Here is a 22,806-nt window from a genome sequence, read left to right on the forward strand (position 1 = left end):
TGCTAGGTTGTGAGGTAACTTTATGTTAAGTCTTTGAGGAATTGCCAAACTTTTCCACAGTGGCTGCACCATTTACATTCCTGTTAGCATTGTTTGAGGGTATTAAGTTCTTTGAATACATTCCTTTTTAGGCAGTTACTCTTGGAAACTGCTTAACTAAGGAAAAAAAAAGTCATAAAGATTATAAGACAACTGAGCAAAGAAGAGAGTTGTCTTATATTAAAAGTATTTAAATGGTGATTCATTTCCTAGAGTAGCTGTCTTCTGATTCACTAATAAGTTCACTTGGAAATAAACATCACAGTAATTCTTAAGGTCTCCAGCATGAATTTTTTTTTTAATGCTTATTATTTTTGAGAGAGAAAGAGCATACCCGCACACACAAGTGGGGCAGAGAGTGGGTGACAAAGGATCTGAAGCAGGCTCTGTGCTGATAGCAGCAAACTGATATGGGGTTTGAACTCATGAACTTCGAGATCATGACCTGAGCAGAAGTTGGACACTCAAACTGACTGAGCCACCCAGGCGCCCCTGCGTGAAACTCAATTCTGTAAAACATTTTTATAGTTGACCCTTGAATAACATGGGGTTTAGAGATGTCATTTCCCCTGACACAGTCGAAAATCTGAGTATAACTTTGACTCCCCCCAGAACTTAACTACTAATAGCTGCTGTTGACCAGAAACCTAACATAGTCAACATTGTGTATTTATTTGTATTTGTGTATATATGTATTTATCATATACTGTATTCTTACAATAAAGTTACAGAAAAGAAAATGTTATTAAGAAAATCATAAGGAAAATATACTTACAGTACTGTACTGTAAGAATGGATCAGGTTCATGAGTGCCCTCTCCTCTCGCCCCAGTAGATAGCCCAGGAGAGTTCCTTGGTCTAGTTTAAAATCACAGCCTGTTTTGTCCAGCTCAACTTTACAGTAAGAGTTGGTGTCTGTGAACCTACATCTATGTGGTATTTCTTTTTCACTTTTCCTAAAAATCTTTATAGTTTAGATTTAGAATTCTTTTTCAAGTGTTATTTTCCTTTATTCACAGAATTTTAGCAAACTGGTTACAAGTCAAGTTCATGGGAGGTGATGGCTCAGTGGGCGACACAGGCACCATGGCTGGGGGAATTCAGACGCTTGCGCTGTTTCACGCTCTCAGCAGCAAAGGGGATCAGACAGTCGCTGTCAATGTGTGTATAAAGGTAGGTGAGAATCGTGTATTTACTTCTGTGATTTTCTTTTTTTTTAATTATTTTTTTTGAGAGAGAGAGAGACACAGAGACAGAGCATGAGTGGGGAAGGGGCAGAGAGAGGACGACACACAGAATCTGAAGTAGGCTCCAGGCTCTGAGCTGTCAGCACAGAGCCTGATGTGGGGCTCGAACTCACGGACCACGAGATCATGACCTGGGCTGAAGTTGAATGCTGAGCCACCCAGGCGCCCCTGTGATTTTCTTATTTCACTCACTCTTAGACATTATTGGAATCATGGAAGTGCCTTGAAGTGGTTTTGAAGAAGTGTGGGAGGCTCAGAAGCCCGTATCATGTCTGTTCCTCTTTGTGTCCTGTTGACATCCCACGGACACCTACTTGGTGTGACATGCCAGGCTAGATTCTCAGGAGTGCTGTGAGCCTTAATCATCTCAGGTCAGCAGACCTCTTTGAGAACTTGGTGAAAACTCAGAACCATCCTGACAAATGCATAGATGCACATAATTCAGGAACCCTGAACTCCTCCTTCATGGGCCTCTGATAATTAACCTAAGAAGTGTAAGAGAGCATTTCGCAAAAATACAGTGCCTGTTATATGTCACATGGTTTGCCAACAGCTAACATCTTTGCTATAATGGCTTCCTGATACATCAGGTCTTACAAGAGAGTAATTAATGGTTTTTAATCCTATGCAGTTTTCACTAAACTTGGTCCCACCAATATATATAAGTTCAGTATTGGGCATTTCAGGTCAGTTGGATTTGTTTTACATTCAACTTGTCCTAAGTTTTTGATCGTAAGTTCTAATTTTTGTTCTTCTATATAGGTGTTTGTTTAGTATAGATGTTAATTTTTTTAAAATTTTTCTTTATTCTTATTTAAGTAGAGTTGGTACACAATGTTATGTTAGTTTCAGGTGTACAATATAATGATTCCACAAATCTATACATTATGCTGTGCTCACCACAGTGTACCTACTGTCTGTCATCATACAGTGCTATTACAATACTATTGACTATATTTCCTATGCTGTACCTTTTATCCCCTTAATTATTCATTCCATGACTGGAAGCTCGTACCTCCCACCCTCCTCCCATTTTGTCCAGCCCCCACTCCCTCCCTTGTGGGAACCATCGTCTGAGAGATTCTTATTTAACGAGAACCTATTTCCTCATTCGAATAAAGTCTACATAAATAAATTTTATGTGTTAGCATATGTTCAGATAAACCCAGAAGTGTATTTTATTTGCTTGGGAAAGAACGATGCAGGGCAGAGAGTGTGGGCTTCCGTGTGGAGCAGACCTGGGGTTGTCAGCTGCTGCTCTGGCCAGCTTTTTGAGCCTAGGCGTGGTGCCCTCCATAATGTAGTCCTGACTCACTGCACCAGGGTCTCATGAGGGTTAGCCAGGTTGCATGCTCAGAGTGCTCAGTGAGAACCCGCTGTCTACCCTCTGCCCTGACCAGAGGGTTTACAGTGCCCAGGCCTCTCCTCTTCCTAAGAAGGTCACCTTTGTGGCACACCCTGCTCATCTGCGTGTGATACTGTAATCCACATTCCTTCTGTCCTTGGAGCCTCTTCAAATTGTAGTTTGGTTATAGGGTTTTTATTTATTTTGTTCTTCCATTTTATGTTACTTATTTATTTTAATTTTTTTTTTTTAATTTAAGCAAACTCACAACCCCAAGATCAAGAGTCTCATGTTCTTCTAACTGAGCCAGTCAGGCACTTTTGTTTTTCTATTTTAATATTATTTATTTTATTTTCTAAAAGTAAAAGCAATACATGTATAAAACCTTAGAAATATAAGGAAGTACAGAGGAAGCATAAAGATGATAAGAGCCATTTATGCTCTTGCCATTCAGAGGTAACAGTAATGTCTTGGTTCATGTTCTTCCCTTTTTTCCTATGATCATAAAGTCAGACTTCACCTACTGGACAACTAGTTTGTTGTTGTTCTTGCCTTTATTCTTAAGTCTTTTAATCAAAGTAATATTTGCAGTACTTAGAAAGTCAGATACATGTCATGATGCATAATGAGAGATAGCAGCCCCTGCCTCTCTCCTAGGGGTTGATTTCTGTTGTCTTCCCAAATCACATGCTTACACAGCTGTTTCTCAGTTTACCCACTTTAGATGTTCTCCACTGACTTCCCATTAAAATATATCTATTGTTGTATAACAAATTAACCCCAAACTTAGTTTAAAATAGTCAAGATTTGTTATCTCATAGTTTCTGTGGGTCAGAAGTCCAGGTGTGGTTTAATTGGGTCCTCTGGCTCAGGGTTTCTCACAAAGCAGAAATCAAGGTGTAAGCCAAAGCTCTGGTCTCATCCGAAAGCTTGACTGAGGGAAGAGCCACTTCCAAGCTCGCTCTTGTGGTTGTTGGCAGGATTCACTTCCTTATTGGCTGTGGCCAGGTCCTCTCCATGAGGCAGTGTGTAAGTTGGTAGCTGGCTGCCATCGGCTGGGCAGGACGACAGAGTCTCTCTGTAACCTAATCTTAAAAGTGATGTCTTGTCACTTTTTTCTGATTCTGTCTGTTAGAAGCACGTCATGGCAGGGGATTGTGCAAGGGCATGAGCACTAGGGGGTGGGATCATGGGGCTGTCTTTGTGGCTGCACCCCGTGCCAAGTGAGGAGTGAATTGGTACACTATGGTCCCACCCAGCCTTCCTTAATTTCCAAGGTGGCTACATCATCACTTTATCTTATCTCAGTGAGTGGGGTCACATTTTGATGGCTGTGTGATTGCTGTTTGCCTCAGAACCAGCCAAGTGTTCTGTGACTATGTTTCTTAATTTTATTGCAAATTGTAGTTGCCTTCGTTTCTCACTTACATACTTTTCTCTGTATCTCTCATTAATTTTTACCCAAATGTGCCAGCAGGTGGGTTGTGTGCATCTTAGTAGAGTTTCAGATGCTCTCTCACTTCACCTTATCCCTTTGAGAAAGTGCCATCCTCTTGCTCTCCTGTGGGCTGATAGTGTCCCAGGTTGTGGCTGCCACTCGATCTCCATACCACTAGCATGGTCCTGCTCCTCCCCCTGCTAACCCTGTGATCTCAGGCAGGTTCCATGTGACTCTGTGCTGCCTGTGTAGGAGTGCTCTTATGATCCCTCTTTTATTAAAAAAAGAGATTTGATGCTCTTGTTTATTTGTATAGTAATACCAACCGGCTCTTGTTTTCTGAGGAGCTTTCCTGATGTTCACTTTGTTCATTTCTTCCCCTTCCCCAATTTTTACTTTGTGTCTTTGTTTCAGTTTTTAAACAATCTCTGACTGGCTTGTACCTCTTGGAGAGAAAGCCTGTCTCCTTCTTACATCATACTGCATTACCCATTCATTCAGGTATGCATTTCACAAGTATTTGTTGAGTGACTTCTCTGTCCCAAGTACTATTCCACATGCTGGGTTATAGCAGAGAACACATCAACACAAATCCCTCTTCTCAGGAGCTAATATCCTGGAGGGAGAAGGAAACTCGTGGGTAGAAAAATGTCAAGTGCCCCTCCTCCTGGTTTATAATCCAAATTATGGCAGTCCTTCTCCCCTTTCCCATTCTTGCTTGCTGATACTTATTTTATTTTATCTTATTTTATTTATATATTTATTTCATTATGACTAATGCATTCCTTAATCCCCATCCCCCGTTTTACCCATCTTCCCACCTGCCTCCCCTCTGGTGACCATCAGTTTGTTTCCTATAAAGAGTCTGTTTCTTGGTTTGCCTTTCTCTTTTTCTTCATTTGCTCTGTTTGTTTTGTTTAATAAATTACACATGAGTGAGATCTTACGATCCCTCTTTTACCAAAGAGGGAACTGAGGCTCCAAGAAGTTAAAATAGCCCTAGGCCACACAGCTGCCACATGGTGGCACTGCACACAGGTGCCCTTGAGGATGGAGTGAGCTGTACGTGTAGAGTTCCTAGAACAGCGCCTGACTAATACAAGTGCTTACTTGGTCCTGCCATTGACAGCAGCAGGGTGTGGGGTGTATCTTCCAGTTTCTTCCAAAGAAAGGATCTGTGGGAGCAGACGTTTTAGTTTTAGTCCTTGCCTCTTTGAAAATGTGTTTACCCTTGTATTTGCTTTGTGGTTCAGTGAGGTTTGTAGAAATGTGGGTTGAAAGGTTTTTCCTTCCAGTTTTTCTCCCAAGGTCATCTGGCATCCAGAGTTGCTGTTGAGATGTCTGAGGTGATTCCTGTTCTTTTCTCTGTGGCCTGGTCTTGTTTCTCTCTGGAAGCCTGCTCTCTGACCCTGGGGTTCTGAAAATCCACTGGGGTGTGCCTGGTGACGACTTCTTTTGCTCACTGTGCTGGGTTTGACGGGGTCCTTTCAGGCTGGAGAGTACTGTTTCACTTCTGGGATGTTTTTGCATCTCAGTGCTACCTATTTTCCTTCTTTTGTTTTTTGTTCTCTTGAATTCCTGTGACAGATGTTGGATCTTGTCAGTTAATTCTCTAAGCTTCTTATCCTTTCTATTCTATTTTCTGTTTTGTTTTTAAATATCATGCTCTGGGAGATTCATTGACTTTTTTTTTTTTTTTTTTTAAATGTTTATTTATTTATTTATTGGGAGCGGGCAGAGAGAGAGAATCCCAAGCAGGGTCTGTGCTGTTAGCATGGAGCCCGATGTGGGGCTCAATCTCGTGAACTGTGAAATCATGACCTAAACTGAAATCAGGAGTCAGACACTTAACCAACAGCAACCCAGGTGCCCCAAATTGACTTTATATTCTATACATTCTACCAAAATTTTTATTCCATATGTATCATTCATTTTTTCTTACTGTTATTTGAATTTATCATATCGTCTTGTGACTATTTTTAGATGCATCATGAGAGGAAATTAGGATTTTTGAGGTCTGAGCTTTTTTATGTTCCATGCAGGATTTGTTTCCTTTGGATTTCTCTTTCTTTATTATTCTGATCTCTCTCTTATGTTGGAGGCTCTCCTTGGACACCTTATCTGAGGCAGCCCATACCTGAGTGAGGCCCTAAAAGGCTGTCCATAAGCTCTGTGTTTGAGGTGGGGTTGCAGGTAGCTGAACAGCAAGCGTACAGTTTTTAGGGGGACTCCCAAGTGTCAGGATCTGCATGTTGTTTTCTTGGACTGTTTGGTTTCTTCGGGAAGGATTCGTCTTATCTCCTTGGCCAGCTGCTGATGGTCTTGGGACAGGTGGGGAGTGGCCAGTGCTCTGTCCCCTCCACTATGCTTGCATCATTTCAGGATAGGATGTCTGCCCAGGGGGCAGATTGCACTTAAAGGCCACCTGCAGGTGGGTGGATGACCTATAGGGCCACTGCGGTGGGTGTGACTTATCTGTGTGGTCCTGAACTTCACCTCTGGCTCTTGGTGCCACTGGATCTTGGTGCTCAGGACTTTTGCAGGCTCAGTCAGCCTGGTTCCTTCCATACCTCCATCTGTAACTCTTAAGGTCTGGCTTCTTCTGCTTCCTTAATCTTAACAGTGATTGCTCCCATGTCTGTGATGCTCGCAAGAAACTGGTCAGAATCCCTTGTCTGCTATTGGTTTACCTTTACTCCCTTCTGTCATTATGGGCTTTACCTGTTTGGGTTCTTTTGGGGGGGGGGCGGTGCTTACCTGTTTTTATACCTGTTTAAGGGTAATTGTTAAGATTAAAGTAACATCTTCAAACACACTTCTAGCTAGAGGCTGAATTATCTGTTGACTTGGCTGTTTCTTGCACTAATCTACAGCCTCACGGAGGAGGGCAGCCCAGAGAGCGGTGAGCATTTGGTTGCGCTTATTCTGGGGCTCACATTCACTGCTGATTTGTCCCCTGGTGTGTCCCTCCTGATGGTCTAGATGTTGTTCCAGGTGGCTCACGGTGCTCTCAGCGACTGCGCCCTTGATGCTGTGGAGACGCAGAAGGAGCTCCTGGGAGCCAGTGGGCTCATGCTGCTGCTTCCCCCCAAAGTGGAGAGTGAGGACATGGCGGAGGAGGACGTGTACTGGCTGTCTGCGTTGCTACAGCTCAAGCAGCTCCTGCAGGCCAAGCCCTTCCAGCCTGCACTTCCACTTGTGGTCCTTGTACCTAGCCCAGGAGGGGATGTCATGGAGAAGGAAGTGGAAGATGGTTTGTGAAGGCAATTTCGTTTATGAACCAGCATGTTTAAAAATGGGTCGAGCCCCTGGTTTGAGGACGTGCTGGCAGTGTGGTGTGTGTAGGGAGTCGAGGGACAGCAGTGACTGGGAGCAGGGATGGGCGGGGTCAGTGCAGTGAGATGTGTTAGTTTGTCTGCACGCTGAGAGCATAAGACAGGTAACCTCTGTCTGTTTCTCTCAAAGGTCTGATGCTACAGGATTTGGTTTCAGCCAAGCTGATTTCAGATTATACCGTTATTGAGATTCCTGATTCCATTAATGACTTACAAGGCACAACTAAGGTGAGAAGTCTTCATCATTTTTAAAGGCCCGATAAGACATTTCAATTTTCCCCTTTTGTTCCGTCTTAAATGTAGTATATGTTACTGCTTGGATTTTTAACATTATATTTTGACAACTTAAGAAAATGTAAGCAGAAATCAAAATAAAAGACAAAATTTGCCTACAGTCCTGCTCTCTGAAACATATTAAATTGTTCATGTAAATTTTTTTTAGAGGTTTTGTTGTAATAGTTCCATTTTGGGAAAGAAGTGCCTGGAATTACGATGAAAGTAACTGCGGGAAGCTAGAGGGTGTGAGAGTATGTGGGTGTGTAGCAAGGTGCTGGGCTTCCTAAGCATGGGGGGCCCTGGCTTCCCTTTCTGTGCGTGGTGAAGGTGGTGTGCAGGGCTGGGTTACCTTGGGCCTGAGCCCTTCCAGGGTGACCCTGCAGGCTTTACTCCTCAGGATAAGATGGGACCTGGAGCCCCTCTCTGGGAGGCATAGGGGGCGGAACTCTAGTGCCGTGGAAGCTTCTGCCCGCTTCCTAGTGTGGTTGAGAAGCTGGTGTTCCCTGTGGCACCTGCTGTGACAGCTGTGAGAGAGGTACTTTCGGGAAGCTCTTTCTGAAAAACAGGATGAACTGTTTAACCGAGTCTCTCCTGAATGTTTTTGCATCTCAGGTTTCACGGGCTGTGCAGTGGCTGGTCTCCCACTGCCCCTGTTGCCTTGACCTTTGCTGCCAGACCCTCATTCAGTACGTGGAAGATGGGGTTGGCCGTGAGTTTAGCGGCCGGTTTTTCCATGACAGAAGAGAGAGGCGGCAGGGCGGCCTGGTCTCACAGGAGCCTGGAGCCATCATTGAGCTGTTCAACAGTGTGCTGCACTTCCTGGCCTCCCTGGTGTCATCTGAACAGCTGTGCGACCTGTCCTGGCCTGTCACTGAGTTTGCCGAAGTAGGGGGCAGCCGGCTGCTTCCTCACCTTCACTGGAATGCCCCGGAGCACTTGGCCTGGTTAAGGCAGGCTGTGCTTGGCTTCCAGCTTCCACAGATGGACCTTCCACCCCCGGGGGGTACGTGCTCTTGCTAAGGGGTCCTGGCTGGGGAGGAATGTGGGACAGCTAAGTCTCCTGTTTTCCGTTCTTACTATAGTGATAATCTGGCAGGTATTGGGCGCTGATGTGAAATTTGTATGTCCTCATCCACTGTGCGCCCCCTGCTCCCACACTATACCCATTCACACCTGCCTTTGGGTTTAGGAGTCAGAGTTGGGGCTGTTTGTGGGGGGCTGTGGGCCCTTCATCACTAATAGAGCAGCCTGTGGGTGTCCGCACGGCCCAGGAAAGAACGTGGTAAGCGGTGTTGGCCTGAACACGTAGCCCAAGGCCCACGGTTTCTGAATTGACAGCAGGTTCTATCCTGCCTTTGCCACAGGGTGTGGGGGCAAAGAGCGTGGGGACCAGGCAGCCCTGCCCACATTGCTGGCTCCGCTGGGACCATGACACTCTGTTACTTTAACACCAGTGTTCCTTCTTTGTCGAAGAAACCTCTGTTCTGTGACTCTGGTTGTGCCCAGGTGAGGCTGTTGTGATGAAGACTCTATAGGTCCCCTGGGCTGGGCAAGGAGGCTGTCCCTTCCTTTGCTCACACTGTTAGGAGGGAATGAGGCTGTTTGCTACTTATGTAGTACAATACATGGCCTTGGCACGGCCACTCTCCTTTGGGCCTTTGAACAGAGGCCTCAGGTACCCTTGTAAACTTTGGGTTGTGGGGGTGCCTGGGTGGCTCAGTTAAGCATCCGACTTTGGCTCAGGTCATGATCTTATTACTGTTTGTGAGTTTGAGCTCCGCATTGGGCTCTGTGCTGACAGGTCAGAGCCTGGAGCCTGCTTCGGATTCTGTGTCTCCGTCTCTCTCTGCTCCTCCCCCCACTCATGCTCTGTCTCTCAAAAATAAACATTAAAAAAAATTTTTTTTAATGGGGTGTGGTCTTCAGTAGGTCTCATAGATGCTCGTTATTGAAGAAACCCAAACGGAAGCAAACCACACGATGTAAATATGAGCTAGGGCAAGGTTCCCCAAAAGAAGCCCAGACTTCCGGTACCAGATTCCCCTGCGTGCTTTTTACAATACAGATTTCTGGTGTAACCACAGTCCTGTATAATCAGAGCCTCTAGGTTGGACTCTGTTGTTTATTTTGTCCAGGGTGACTGTTTGCATCTCTTAACGGGACGTGGGGAGGGAGATGCTCTTTGTTCAACAGCTGTGGTTCTATTGTATTCAAATTTGAAAGCAAACTTCTCAAATACACAGTTATCTTTTCCTAAGAAAATGTGGAGTGAAGACATTTTGTGTAGTGTCCACCTATATACTCTGGCCAAATCTTGTAACTGAGGAGGTGTTTTCTCTCCAGCGCCCTGGCTCCCCGTATGCTCCATGGTGGTCCAGTATGCCTCCCAGATCCCCAGCTCTTGCCAGACGCGGCCTGTCCTCCAGTCCCAGGTGGAAAACCTGCTCCGCAGAACCTACCGCAGGTGGAAGAGCAAGAGCCATTCGCTGGGCCAGGGGGCAGGGCCCTCAGTTGCCGAGATCCCATGGGATGACATAATTGCCTTGTGCATCAACCACAAGCTGAGGGACTGGACACCCCCTAGGCTTCCTATCACCTCAGGTAATTAGTGCTCGGTGCTGTGGGGTCACATCAGGAGAACTACTTGGTCCAGTTTCAGCAAAGAAAGATGTTTACTTTGATGTTTCTTTTTCTGTGGGTCGCTGCCCTTCCTTTCTATAGGACTCCCCTTTAAGCCAGTGACTTCCAGGTGACTGTTAACATTGGGAGGAGCTAGGAGTATTCCGGGGGAGCCTGGAACCATCTCCCTGAAATGGGCCCCTAGGCTGGCTCTAAGTTAGATTTCGGTAGCTCTGAGTAGTTGTACTGGTCATGCCACAGTCTGGACCTGAGCCTGTCTGAACCTTAAATGACCCATGGATGGTGAGGCATGTTTCGTCAAGCATGGGAGTCACATAAGTGCATGGCTTTAGTTAGTAGGGCTTGTTCTTAAATCAGTGTATAAGCAAACTTCAAGTGGTCACCTGTTGCTTGTTGCTCTTTTGATACTCTTTTCTCATTTGTTTTTGTATTTTTTCAGAGGCTCTGAGTGAAGATGGTCAGATATGTGTATATTTTTTTAAAAACCACTTGAAAGCATATGATGTTCCTTTGTCATGGGAACAAGCCAGAATGCAGACACAGAAGGAGCTACATCTGAGTCATGGGCGGTGAGATCTGTGTGTATTGTGTGTTTCTGTCCTGACAGCCAGCAGAGCAAACTGCATTATTCTCCTCCAGAGTACAGAGACAGAACATTAATGTTCTACACACAGAATCCAGCCCACTGTGGTTAGATTTAGACAAATACCTCAGGAACAGATCATTCTTATGCAAGCATCTCATTTATCAGACAAACCTGACCCTGAAATCATAACATAGCCAGGAGAATCTAGACAAAAGAAAGCAGACATTTCATCTCACCTACAAACCTAGTTCAAAAGTACTGAATAAAATGTGTTAGCACATATAATTTTCCAGTACATAAAAAAGTTCACAAGTAGGCTTTATCCCAGGATAAACAATGTCAACAACAGAAATCTCTTGTAATTTGCTGTCATAGAAAAATAGTGATCATTTCAGTAGGTATTTAAGTTCTTTTATTAAAATCTGTACCCTCCAAACCCAATTTATACTCATTCTTGATAAAATTTCTTATCAAACTTGGGTAAAAAAAACTCCTTACCTTCATAAGGCATTTCACCATAAAACTACCAAAAAAAAAAAAAAAAAAAAAAAAATCCTTCTTGCTAAGACATTAGAAATATGAATGTCAGAACAGCCTGAGCTGCCTGATTTCACTTGTTCACTGCTGTCCTGGGAATGCTGCCCTGATGTAGGGACACAGATAAGATGGTGTAAATACCAAAAAGAAGGAGTAACTGTTGTTTTTAGACAGTTAAAATTGTCACTTCAAGAAAATCAACAGTTACATCCATAGAACTATTTGGAGTTCTATAGGTGTAATCAGACAGATGGACTTACAATGTACAAAAATTCTCATTCACAGCAGCAACTAACCCTTAACATATGGACGTATACTGATCCAGGAAAGGAACTAAACCCTTGTGCAGGGAACTCTCAGGGACTTGAAGGTGCAAAGAAAACCTGAATGAGTGAGAGGTCGGCTAGCTTTGTTGATGGGAAGATGGAGTGGTGTAAAGATGTCAGTTCTTAAACTGTAAAGTCAGGGCTTTTCTAATCAAAAACCCAAAAGAGGAATTTTCCCCCTGGTCTTGACAAGTTAATTCTAAAATATATTAGGATGAGAAAATATGTAGCAATTGCTGAGAAAATTTTGAATAAGAATAACAAGGAGGTGGGGTGCCTGGTGGCTTAGTTGGGCAAGCACCCAACTTTTGATTTTGGCTTAGGTCATGATCTCACAGTTTGGTTCGTGGGATCCAGTCCTGGTTCGGGCTCTGTGCTGTGAGCACAGAGCCTGCTTGGGATTCTTTCTCTCCCTCTCTCTTTGCCCCTCCCCCTACAAACAAATAAACATTATAAATAAATAAATAAATAAATAACAAGGAGGATCTGCTGTGCCTCATATCAGAACATATAGTAAAGTTACAACAAATAGATGAGAATAGGAAGTCCAGAAACAAAAACCATATGGGACAAAGTACCATGCGAAACCAGTGAGGACAGATGGCATCTATTTAGAAAAAATAAAATAGTAGACCCCCTTTCTCCCTCTGTGAATATTACTTACACAGGGATTTAAGAGCTAAATGTAAAAATACGAACCTTACCAATATTAGGGTAAAATAGAACCTTGTTGATAACCTTGGGATGGGAAACCAAACTCCGAGTAGAGAAGCTCCAAGCACCCAGCTGCCCAGGAGAGAAGGTAAGCCTTTCCTGTAAGGCAGAGGTTGCCCTTCCTTCCTTTGTGCCCAAGCCTGACCCTGAGGGAAGCAGGAAGTAGGCAAGGGTAGGTCTGGGGCTCTGTGTCTACACGCACTCTACCTGCTGCTGGAGGAACCTTTCTTCCTCCTTCCTGACCATAAGCATTTCAAAACATGTACTTACAGTTTGGGGATAAAGTCTTCGCACCCGTCTGCAAACAAGTTTCCTGCTCCGATACTGCACATGCACTGGAAAGGGAAGAGGAATGTAGAGCATGGCCCAGAGGGGCGGGCTCCCAGCACCCAGGATCTGATGCGTGGAGCCTCCGCCCAGGAGCTCCTGGCCCAGTGTCTGTCCCGGAGTCTGCTGCTGGAGAAAGAGGAGAGCAAGAGGTGAAGTCTATTCCCTTAGGTTTATTGTGTCCGTTAGGCCCCTTCATGCTGGATTAGCAAGGATCACAGTGACGTGACTGTTTAAAAAAGAAGGCAAGTCAGATGTGTGAAGTATAAGCTCTTTGAAGGCAGAGGCAGTGCCCTAGATAGTAGGTCTTAAACTGTTTGAAATCAGTTTCATTACTGTTTATTACTGAGAGTCATAAGTTTTCTGGTGGGAGAGAAAGCATGGCTGGCTGATGGAGTCTCTTCAGTGGATAGTGAGTGCTGAATGTGTGGCTGGCACTGGCTCTCTGCCCTTGGCAAGCCTGAGGGTGCCAGTGCGTCGTCCCACACCGTAGACACTCCTCTTCGTCTCCCACCACCCTTCTTAATGGTTTTACTGAGAAAGAGAACCAGGAAGAAGGCAGTTTACAAGGTGGCCTTTACCCCATCCCCTCACCCCCAGCAGCCTCCCTGGGTCCAGCTTATCACCAAGGGCAGCCCCTCCCCTTGGCTGGGATCCCATCTCCCACCCACTCAGGACACTCACGTGAGCTGCTCTGTTATGTCCCCTTCCTCCCAGCACCCTAGAACAGGGAACCATGCCTGAGCCATGCTCCTTTGATCGTAAACTCCTCAAACAGTGTGATCCTCCCTTCTGTCCTCCCAGTCTCTCCTGAGCCCCTCCCTGCCCCCATGTCTGCACTGGTAAGAGTCACAAGCAGCTTGCTGAACTGACCATGAGCCCCAGTCTCCAGCAGCGTTCCACACCTTTGTTCTCTCCCTCCTACCTCGCAGGAGACCTAGTCCCTTTCCTGCCCAGCTGGTAACTCCCCCTAGGGCTCTCCGGGTTCTTCTTCATCCCCCGACCCCCTCACCTAGCCTCTGTGCTGTTTGCACCCCCACTCCCCAGTGATAATCTCCAGTTTCAAATAACGTCAATATTCTGACAACTCCATATCTAAAAACCCCGAGTTCTCTGAAATCCAGATTTGAATATGCAATGGCTTCCTTAAAATCTTCATTAGTCATTTATAGGATGCCTGATAGCCATCTCAAAGCTAACATCCCAAATCTAATTCCAGGTTTTCCCCCATTTGAGATGGTCTTCCCAGTTGATGAGATTTTGTCCTTCCAGCTGCCCAGCCCAATGCTTTGGAATTATTCTTCCACATCCAGTTCATCCATAAATCCTATTGTCTCTATCAAAAATGTATTCAGACTTGGACCGTATGTTGCAGTGGGCTGTGGTCTAGTCTTGGCAGACCCAGTGTGAACCTTTCGTGTGAAGCAGAGGTCATGTTTTCCTTTGCTCACAACCTTCCAATGACTTCCTCTCCAATGAAAGGCAGAATCCTTATGAGGTGGGCAGGGCCTATGTGATCTGCCTCCCATTTCCTTTGTGACCTCTGCTCCTTCAACCTGTGAGGTAGCACACAGCCAAGCCTTTGTGCCTGCTGTTTCTTTTGCCTGGAACTCTTCAGCCACCTCCAGATATCCCTGTGGCTCACATTACACTCATGTCCAGTCTCTGCTCAAATGTCCGCTTCTCAGCGAGGTCTTCCTTGCCTGTCCCTCAAACCCTTCCTGTCTTCATGTCTCTGCTTTGTCTTTCTCACCTTCAGACTGCATTTCCCTTTTCTTTTGTTCTTTGTCTATCTCCCCTCACTAAACTATAAGCTGCTTACAGCTGGGCCTTGTCTCTTTTCTTTCAGTGCTGTATCCCTGGTACCTAGAATGGTGCGTAGTGTTTGGTGGGGGCTTGTTGGAAGAGTGAATGAATGTGTCATGATTTTCAAAGTAGACTTTCATAGGTGTGTATCGTTTAAGCAGTTGGATCAGATTGTTTTTCTTGAAAAGATCAGTGAAAAAAGTGGATGGAGTGAACATCTTACAAGTGTGTTAGGTGGTGGTGGGATATTATTTTGAGTTAATTTTAAACTATAAGCAGCAATCCACACATCTGGATAATCCATCAAGAGATAAGAATTAATTATAAATACCAAAATAAGCCAGAGAAAATAAACCAAATGGGAGAATTATGAGTAATGTTAAGTAACATGCAAAAGCAGTTGTTTGGATAAATGTGACCTTTTCTGTTAAATATAAATTGGACTTACAAATTAAAGAGAAGATTAAAAATTTTTAGGAGTGTGGTTCTGCTTCTCATAACTGTTCTACCCTTAGTAAAAAGCAAAGCTTTAAAAGGTTAAAAGTAGGGGTGCCTGGTTGGCTCAGTTGGTGGAACAAGTGACTTGATTCTCGGGGTTGTAAGTTTGAGTCCCATGTTGGATATAGAGATTACTAAAAAATAAAATCTTAAAATTTTTTTTAATTAAAAATATTTATAGGAGAAAAGTGAATGATAGTTAAATGTTTTATTCCTCATTCTCAAATGCTTTAGGTTTGAAGATCAGCTTCAGCAGTGGTTGTCTGCAGACGCAGGAGTGTTTACAGATTCAACATCCCTTCCCCTCTACCTTCCTCAGACCCTGGTGTCTCTGCCTCAGACTATTGAACCTGTGATGAAGACAGTGACCACTACCAGCCCTCAGGTGGGAGGAGAGTACATTTGGCATTTGAATTAGAATTGAAGACTGAGAGAATGGCGGGGAAAAGTAACATCTCCATTCATCATATGGTATTGTGATGACCAATAAATTATTAGCTTAAATTAGATCTTTTCTTAATCTGTCAGTGTTATAGAGGCCCAGCTAATTCTGAGTTTCTATGTGTGAAATGAAGGGAGAGTGGAATTAAAACATGCTTACAAATTGAACAAAACCCATAACCGTGTTCTGACATGCAGTGAGGGCATTGAGGAGAATAACAAAGGTGATGATGGTGGCTTCTGTTTGTGCACATGATGTCCAAGCCTTGGCATCACCCCAGTCTTCCTCTGCGGGGTTAACTTTCCCTGAGGAAAATTAATGACCGAGGAAGGTAAGATCACAGACGTCAGGGGCTCACCCAGGAGTGTGGCTGAGCTGCTTTTCAGAGCCAGACCTGATTGGCTCCGAAGCTCAAGGTCTTTCTACCTCATGATCCTCTTTCAGTGGTAACAAAAGCAAAAACAGAGTTTTCATCATAGATTATAATGCTGGACATTTAAAAAGTATGCTCCTGGACTGGTTTTAGGAAGCCCTTCAAGAGGGAAGAAAAGCAAATTAAGAAGGCATACTGTTGCCATTCATCAGTTTGGCAGGTACCTTAAGAATGTTTGTACGTTTTGACTTAACAATTCTGCCCTAAAGAAACTACCATATATAACAAAAATTGATGGGTTTTTGTTGTTGTTGTTCACCTGTAGTATTAATCATACTGCATAAAAAAATGGAAACTAAATATCTAAAGATGGGAGTCAGGTTAAACAGTTACAGGACATATGATGGAATAGCTCATAGCCCTTGACAATTATATTTTATAAAAATGACTGACACTGGAAGTGGATGATACAATGAAGAGAAACATTCTATGTGCAGGTGATACCAGCTGTATATGTATGTGCTGAAAGAGGCTGGGAGGATGTATATGATAGATGCCAAGAAACGGGTTTGTTGAGCCCAGCAGGCCACAGATGAAGTTTCTAACATGAATCAGATATACTGCCTTCAAAGAGAATATATTTGGGTTTATGGATCTCCCCAAACTATTTTTAGGTTCTTTTTTATTTAAATAGAATGAAAGGCCAAGGGAGCAACTGCAGTTGTCAGAGGCAACAGGCACATCTGTGACTGAACGGCTCAAGTACCTGGAAAGGCTGATGCAGAGTTCAAGGGAGGAGGAAGTTGCCTCTGAGCTCCATCTCTCTGCACTGCTGGACATGGTGGACATTTGAGCTACGGGACCTGAGAGAGTGAGAGTCTCCCGAAGATTTTTGCCTTTACTCGAAATAATGTTCTTCTCAGATGTTTGATGCACTGTTGGAAATGTGATTATTAATCATGCAAATAAACCATTTGAGTGTCTAATGAGGCCATCCCAAGTTTTCAGAATGAAAGGCTCTTTTCTCCTGTGTAGTGTCTTTGATATTCTTACGTTTCATCTCACATTGTCACCCACCAACATAGGCTCTGAGGGAGTTTGCAGCTTACATTTCTGTGTGCATTCATTTCTAAGTTGGAATCACTGATGTGTCAGACATCAGTAACACAGGGACAAACAAGACACAGGAACCCTGCTCACCAGGCCCACCTAGCTCACATCCAAGAGAGCCAACGTTATATGTACATAGCAATCGGAAGGTGTGTGCAGGGCATATCCCTGCCCTGGAAGCAGAGGGGAGACCAGAGGATTATGTGGAGAAGAGAGAATTCCAGGAGGGGAGTGCAGGGTGGAACTGGGCAGAATGTGATGTAGCTGAGAGGTTATGGCACCTGGAGGTGTCAGTGTGGTAGTACTGCCAAGTGAGGGGGGATAGGCCAGACCACAGAGACCCTTGCTGCCTTATTCTGAGTGCTGTGGGAGTCATTTGTTGGAAGATATTAGGAGAGAAGTGACTTGGTCACTTCTTTTAAAGATGGTATATAGGCAATTCTGGTCAGCAACACAAGGCAGGAATCTCGAAAGGGGTGCTGAGCAGCCATCCATGTGAAAAAGGAAAGGTATAATCTTGAGTTTGTTAGCAGTTGGTGTGGAAGAAGGATAAATTTGAGCCATCCACAGAAGGAGGTATTATTAATTTGGTGATGCTGAGTATGACCACCAATCTGAAATTGGCACTCAGCATCTCCCTATTATAATCCTTTAGTCTCTCCAAGAAGACTGTATCTTCTCATTCTCCTCAAACCTCCAGCATTCTTAGATGATGACCTTGCTTATTTCACTGAGAAAACAGAAGCACTAAGAACAGAACTTCTTATCCCACGACCACCAAATCTACCAGCCAATCCCTACTTCCTTAGAACAAAACTATTTACTTCTTTTAGGGATTTTTTCAGTGATTAATTTCATGTTCATCAATAAAGACCTTAAATAATGCTATTTCTTAATCTTGATTTTATTTTTTATTTTTTTTTCCGCCGCCGCCGCTCTTAATCTTGATTTTAGACATTATCTGTTGATTTCCCACAATGAAAGAGAACTTAGCTCTCCTAGACTATCCTCTCTGCAACATACTTTATGCATGCCTAAATATCCACATTTCCTCTTCTAGTCTTCCAAACAGCTTGACAAAATGTGGGCTGAAGTGTGCATTCGGAGTTCAGTATGACTATTAATACTGTTGGCCATTGAGCCCAGTATTGGTTTATGATTACACTTCCTTTAGTTATGTTAAAATTAATAAAAGGAAACCTCATTTAAAATGGAGTCAGGAGGCCAGTAGGGGGAGCTCTAGTGCTCTACCAACCGAAGACATCTCCGTAAGAGGGACATCTTGTCAGGATACTACTTTACTGTCCCAGCTGGAGGAAGGAAGGTTTCCTCCTGCCCAGGCCAGGCAATAGTCCGGCCAATGAGAGACTGCCACAGCTCAAGCAATGGGAGAAAGTTACAGCTCAGCTAATGAGAAGCCGCAACACTTTCGGCATCCAGTTTACTACAATTGATTTTCTGTTTACAATAGCCCTGCCCAACTCCCTCTTTTCCTCTATAAGGCCATGTTCTGGTTTGTTCCTTGGAGTTATGGTTTTGCCTTAGCTTGCTTGTCTTGCGTTGTGGTTCTCTGAAATTCCCAAATAAACCCATTTTTGCTGGCAAGATAACTGATGATTTTATTTTTAAGGTTAACCGGTCCAACTTTTCAGTTTTCCCTGGAGTTGGTTGCCTTGTTTACTTGTTTTTCTATGTTATCACTACTTCACCCAAAACTTTTTGTGCTAAGTGTAAAGTTCCTTCCAACACTGTGCTAGGCTCCACTTTCTTTTGGAGATGACCCACTGGGAAACACCCATTTTTCTGCCACAGTGTGGACATGTCCTGGATTCTGAGTCCTAGATTTTCCTCTTCCTTTGTTTGCTTTCTCATTTTGATGGAGCCCATATTCTAGCAGCCTTCTGAGCTTTCCTATCTTGTCTTTATATCTACCCTTAAATTTGATTTATCATTTGAATGAAAACAGAATTTTATTTATCTTTTATTTTGAGAGCGAGACGGAGCAAGTGAGGGACAGAAAGAGAGAGGGAGGGACAGAGAGAGAAGCGGGCCCATCTGGAGCAGGGCTCATGCTCACCTGGAGTGGGGCTTGAGCTCACAAACCCTGAGATCATGACGTGAGTCAGATGCTTGACAGAACCACCCAGGTGCCCTATTTTCTTTTATTATTTATTTTACCTTTGAGAGAGACTGAGGATCTGAAGCAGGACCCACAGGGGCTCTGTGCTGACAGCAGAGCCCGATGTGGTGCTCAAACCCATGAACTGTGAGATCATGACCTAAGCTAAGTCGGATGCTCAACTGACTGACCCTCCCAGGTGCCCCTTATCTTTTAATTTTAATTAATTTCTTTATTAGAAAAAACGCACACACAAGTAGGGGAGAAGGGCAGGGGACAGAATCCCAAGTAGGTTCCATGCTCAGCATGGGGCCTGATACAGGGCTCAATTCCACAACCCTGGGATCATGACCTGAGCTGAAATCAAGTCGGACACTTAACCGACTGAGCCACCCAGGCACCCCGGAAATAGAATTTTAGATTGGTAATCATTCTCCTGTTTTGGTTGTTACTGTTGCTGGAAGTTTTGCAAATCATCTGTTCCTAGTGTTCTTAAATTTCTCAAAAACATGCTTGATTGTGTTGGTCTTCCTCCTCTATTACCCTCCCAATTTGCTGTGCTGAGCATTAGTGGTGCATTCCCCCCCCCCCCCCCCCCCGTAGTTATTGCTGTGTAACAGACTACTCCAAACATATGTGGTAGCAAATGTGGGAAGGATTCAGCTGGGCAGCTTTCTCTAGGGATTGCTCACACAGTTGCAGTCAGTCACTTGAAGGCTTGATTAGACTGGATGTCCAAGACAAGTTCACTCACATGGTTGGCAGGGGGCTCAGCTGGGCCTTTCAACCTGAGTGGCTAATATGTGACTTCACTATGTGGCCATGGCAAGGTTGCCCAGGGTAGTCAGACTTCTTACATGGAATCTCAGGGGTCCAAGTACAAGTGCTCCAGTGAGCAAAATGCAACCCCAGCTTTGGAACTCGTGCAGGATAACTTTCACAGCAAGGTATTACAAGTGTTTGGTTACAGATTCAAGGGATGGGATGTAGATCCCACTTCTCATTGGGACGAGTGTTAAGACCGTATTGTACAAGAGCATGTGAGATGGGAGGTGTTGCAGGAATCTTTAGAAAACAATATGCCATGCTTTCTCAGCCTGGAAAATTATCCGCCTATGTTGGAATTTTTTGAAATTATTTAATATATTCTTTTCCTCCATTATTTCCCTTTGCAACTCCTAATATTCAGATGTTTGACCACCTGGATTGATCCTCTAATTTTTTCTCCTTTATTTTTTATATCCTTATTTTTTATCCCACTATCCTAAAATTTCCCTATTTTAAATTGCTATTCTAGGGACTTAAAATCTGATGCCATATTTTTTATTCCTGAGAGTCTTTTTCCTTAATGTTTCTTATTTAGAGAATCCTGTTCATTCGTTTATTCAGTATATACTTTCGGAATATTTACTATCTGCTAAGCATTATTCCAGGTGCTGGGGATATGACAAACGTCAGCCCTCACAGGGCTTATATTTTAATGGAGAGATAGGCAGTAAACAAGATAAATATGCAAACTGTTTGGTCTGCTAATCAGTGGGAAGCACTGAGGAAAATAGTGTAGGGAGGGAAAGAGCATCAGGTGGTTCTGGTTTCATGGGTGCAACATCCTACCTCTGTGAGGACATGTTTTTGTTCAAGTCCTCTTCCACACCTGGCATCCTCTCTGTTTCTCAAAATTCCCTTTTTTGGTGTGTTTTGTTGTCTTTCTTCATAGAGGCTTTCCTCAAATGTCTGGCTCACGTTGATGAGGGGCTCTAAGGAGCTTGTTGGAAGCTCTGTGTCAAGGGTTACAACCTGACAGCCGATTGGCTTCTCCACTTTAACAGTGGGTCCCAGCTGTCAATGTTTGCAGGTCTTTTTGGGGGGCCATTTGCTCCAGAGAAATCCTCTTCTTACTGCCTGAAGTCTTATGGCTGAATGGAAGGCGTAGGACCCGGCTCCTACACGAGTGTAAGACTTTCACTCAACATTCCCCTGTCCCCCCCACTTTCAGTAGACTTCAACTGTGTCTTTCCTGAGTTCACACCTGCTCTGACTCAACTGTTACAGGCTCCCACCCAGGTAGAGGAAGGGACCTATCATCATACTGCTTATTCAAAGGTCTTTCGATTTCTGCACCTTCCTTGGATTTGTTAGCAAAAATGGTCTCTTTCTTGATGGCTTCACTTCTACCTATGGGTTTCAGCTTTTTCTGGCTTGCTAGGTCAGTTATCACTTCTTACATCACAACTTCTACAATTGTGTTGATCTCTCTAGTTTGCTGGTAACTTCTCTCCCGTTCTTTCACTGTGAGTTTTTATCTTTTATTACTTTATGTAAATAGAGTTTGGATGGGAAATGGAAGTCAATGCCTGGGCTCAGTCTGACATGTTTAACTGGAAATTCCCCCCTTAAAAACAAAATAAAACTCTGCTGCCGGGCTCTTCTCTTCACATTTCCTAACATTGCTCTTATCAGTCACCAATAAGTTGTCTTGCAACGTTTAGAATCATCAATTCTCAGACCCCATTTTACAATTCCTCTAAAACCTTTATGCAACCATGTCTTTGCCTGGCTTCCCTGACTCCACATTACCCTGGTTTTTCTCCTGTTTTTCTGGCTACTCCTTCTCTTCTGAACTGGAAACTATTCCTGCCCCAGGACTCACCCAGAAAATCTTCTTTGGAACACTCACTTTCTAGTTGATCTTGTCCAATCTCCTATTCTCAAACATCACCTAAAAACAGGTAACTCCTAAATTCCTTTCTCTAGCCTTGTCCTCTCTCCTGAACACAAGTCTACTCTAGTGTGCTCACTTACACGTCTGATGAGCATCTGTCTTAACATGTTTCCAATCTAAGTTGAAATTTCCCCCAAAACCTTCTCTACTTTTGTAAACAACACCATCATATGCCCAGTTGTTCATGCCAAAAACTTTGGAGCCTTCTGTATCCAATTTATTAAATGAGTTGGAATTGGTAGGGTGTAAGTAGAGAGAAGTATTATTTTTTCTCATGACTGTCTCTAGAAAGTCTTACCTGTGAATTCTCAGATGGGTTTTTACACTTTTTTTCTTTCCAAGATATTTAAAAAAAATTGTTATTTTGCTCATAAAAATTCCAGTACAGTAAAATATCAAAACTCAAAGTGTGCTCCAACTGAAACTGCTTCTGTCCCTTGGCTTTGCCAGACTCAGGGTTTGAGATGTCCATACTGTAGGCTGGAGCCCTAATTCCCACTCTTTGTGTTTCCACGTGGAGGAACGTCAGTGGAGAAAAACTGTTTTCTACTCCCAGCGAAGTATGGATTGGTGAATTTGGGAGAATGGACAGGGTAAAGTATGCTCAGGCTCCTCTGAGTACACTTTGTGGGGTCCACAGGCTGGTGGTATCTTCTTACCTGCACTTGGTTGCATGGTGCTCGGTGAGGCAGCTCTGTGGCCTGGAGGCTGCAGCTGCCCATCTGGTCAGGGGTTGAGAGAGATGTTTGTCTGATTTAGGGGTGGGTCAGTATTCCCCTCTTGATTGCAGATCTAAGGCATGTCTTCCAAACTAGCTTTGTATATGTGGAAGGCTGGTATTTTAATATCATCCTACTTGTGTGTCATCTTCACTAGTTTCTGAACGACGACTGGAAGAGGCAAGTGTCCTTTACTGACCGTCTAAAA

The 22,806-nt window shown here is 43.9% G+C and overlaps 1 protein-coding gene across 4 annotated transcripts in view; it reads left to right on the forward strand.

Moving 5' to 3' along the window:
• The window catches only part of MCM3AP (minichromosome maintenance complex component 3 associated protein), a 55,767-nt gene extending 37,841 nt beyond the window's left edge, over positions 1-17,926 (forward strand). For 2 of the 4 annotated variants that reach the window (XM_049627671.1, XM_049627670.1), the window contains exons 21-29: positions 1,058-1,211; positions 7,051-7,321; positions 7,534-7,631; positions 8,292-8,682; positions 10,023-10,280; positions 10,759-10,888; positions 12,755-12,961; positions 15,348-15,498; positions 16,623-17,926. In XM_049627671.1, the coding sequence (XP_049483628.1) occupies positions 1,058-1,211; positions 7,051-7,321; positions 7,534-7,631; positions 8,292-8,682; positions 10,023-10,280; positions 10,759-10,888; positions 12,755-12,961; positions 15,348-15,498; positions 16,623-16,781 (1,819 nt within the window). In that variant the 3' untranslated portion in view covers positions 16,782-17,926. Of the gene's footprint in view, positions 1-1,057; positions 1,212-7,050; positions 7,322-7,533; positions 7,632-8,291; positions 8,683-10,022; positions 10,281-10,758; positions 10,889-12,754; positions 12,962-15,347; positions 15,499-16,602 lie in introns of all 4 variants that reach the window. The other 2 variants (XM_049627673.1, XM_049627672.1) reach the window with 2 other exon arrangements.
• The last annotated feature ends 4,880 nt before the right edge of the window (positions 17,927-22,806 follow it).

The sequence above is a fragment of the Panthera uncia genome, chromosome C2 (assembly GCF_023721935.1).
Source record: "Panthera uncia isolate 11264 chromosome C2, Puncia_PCG_1.0, whole genome shotgun sequence".
Classification (NCBI taxonomy): domain Eukaryota; kingdom Metazoa; phylum Chordata; class Mammalia; order Carnivora; family Felidae; genus Panthera; species Panthera uncia.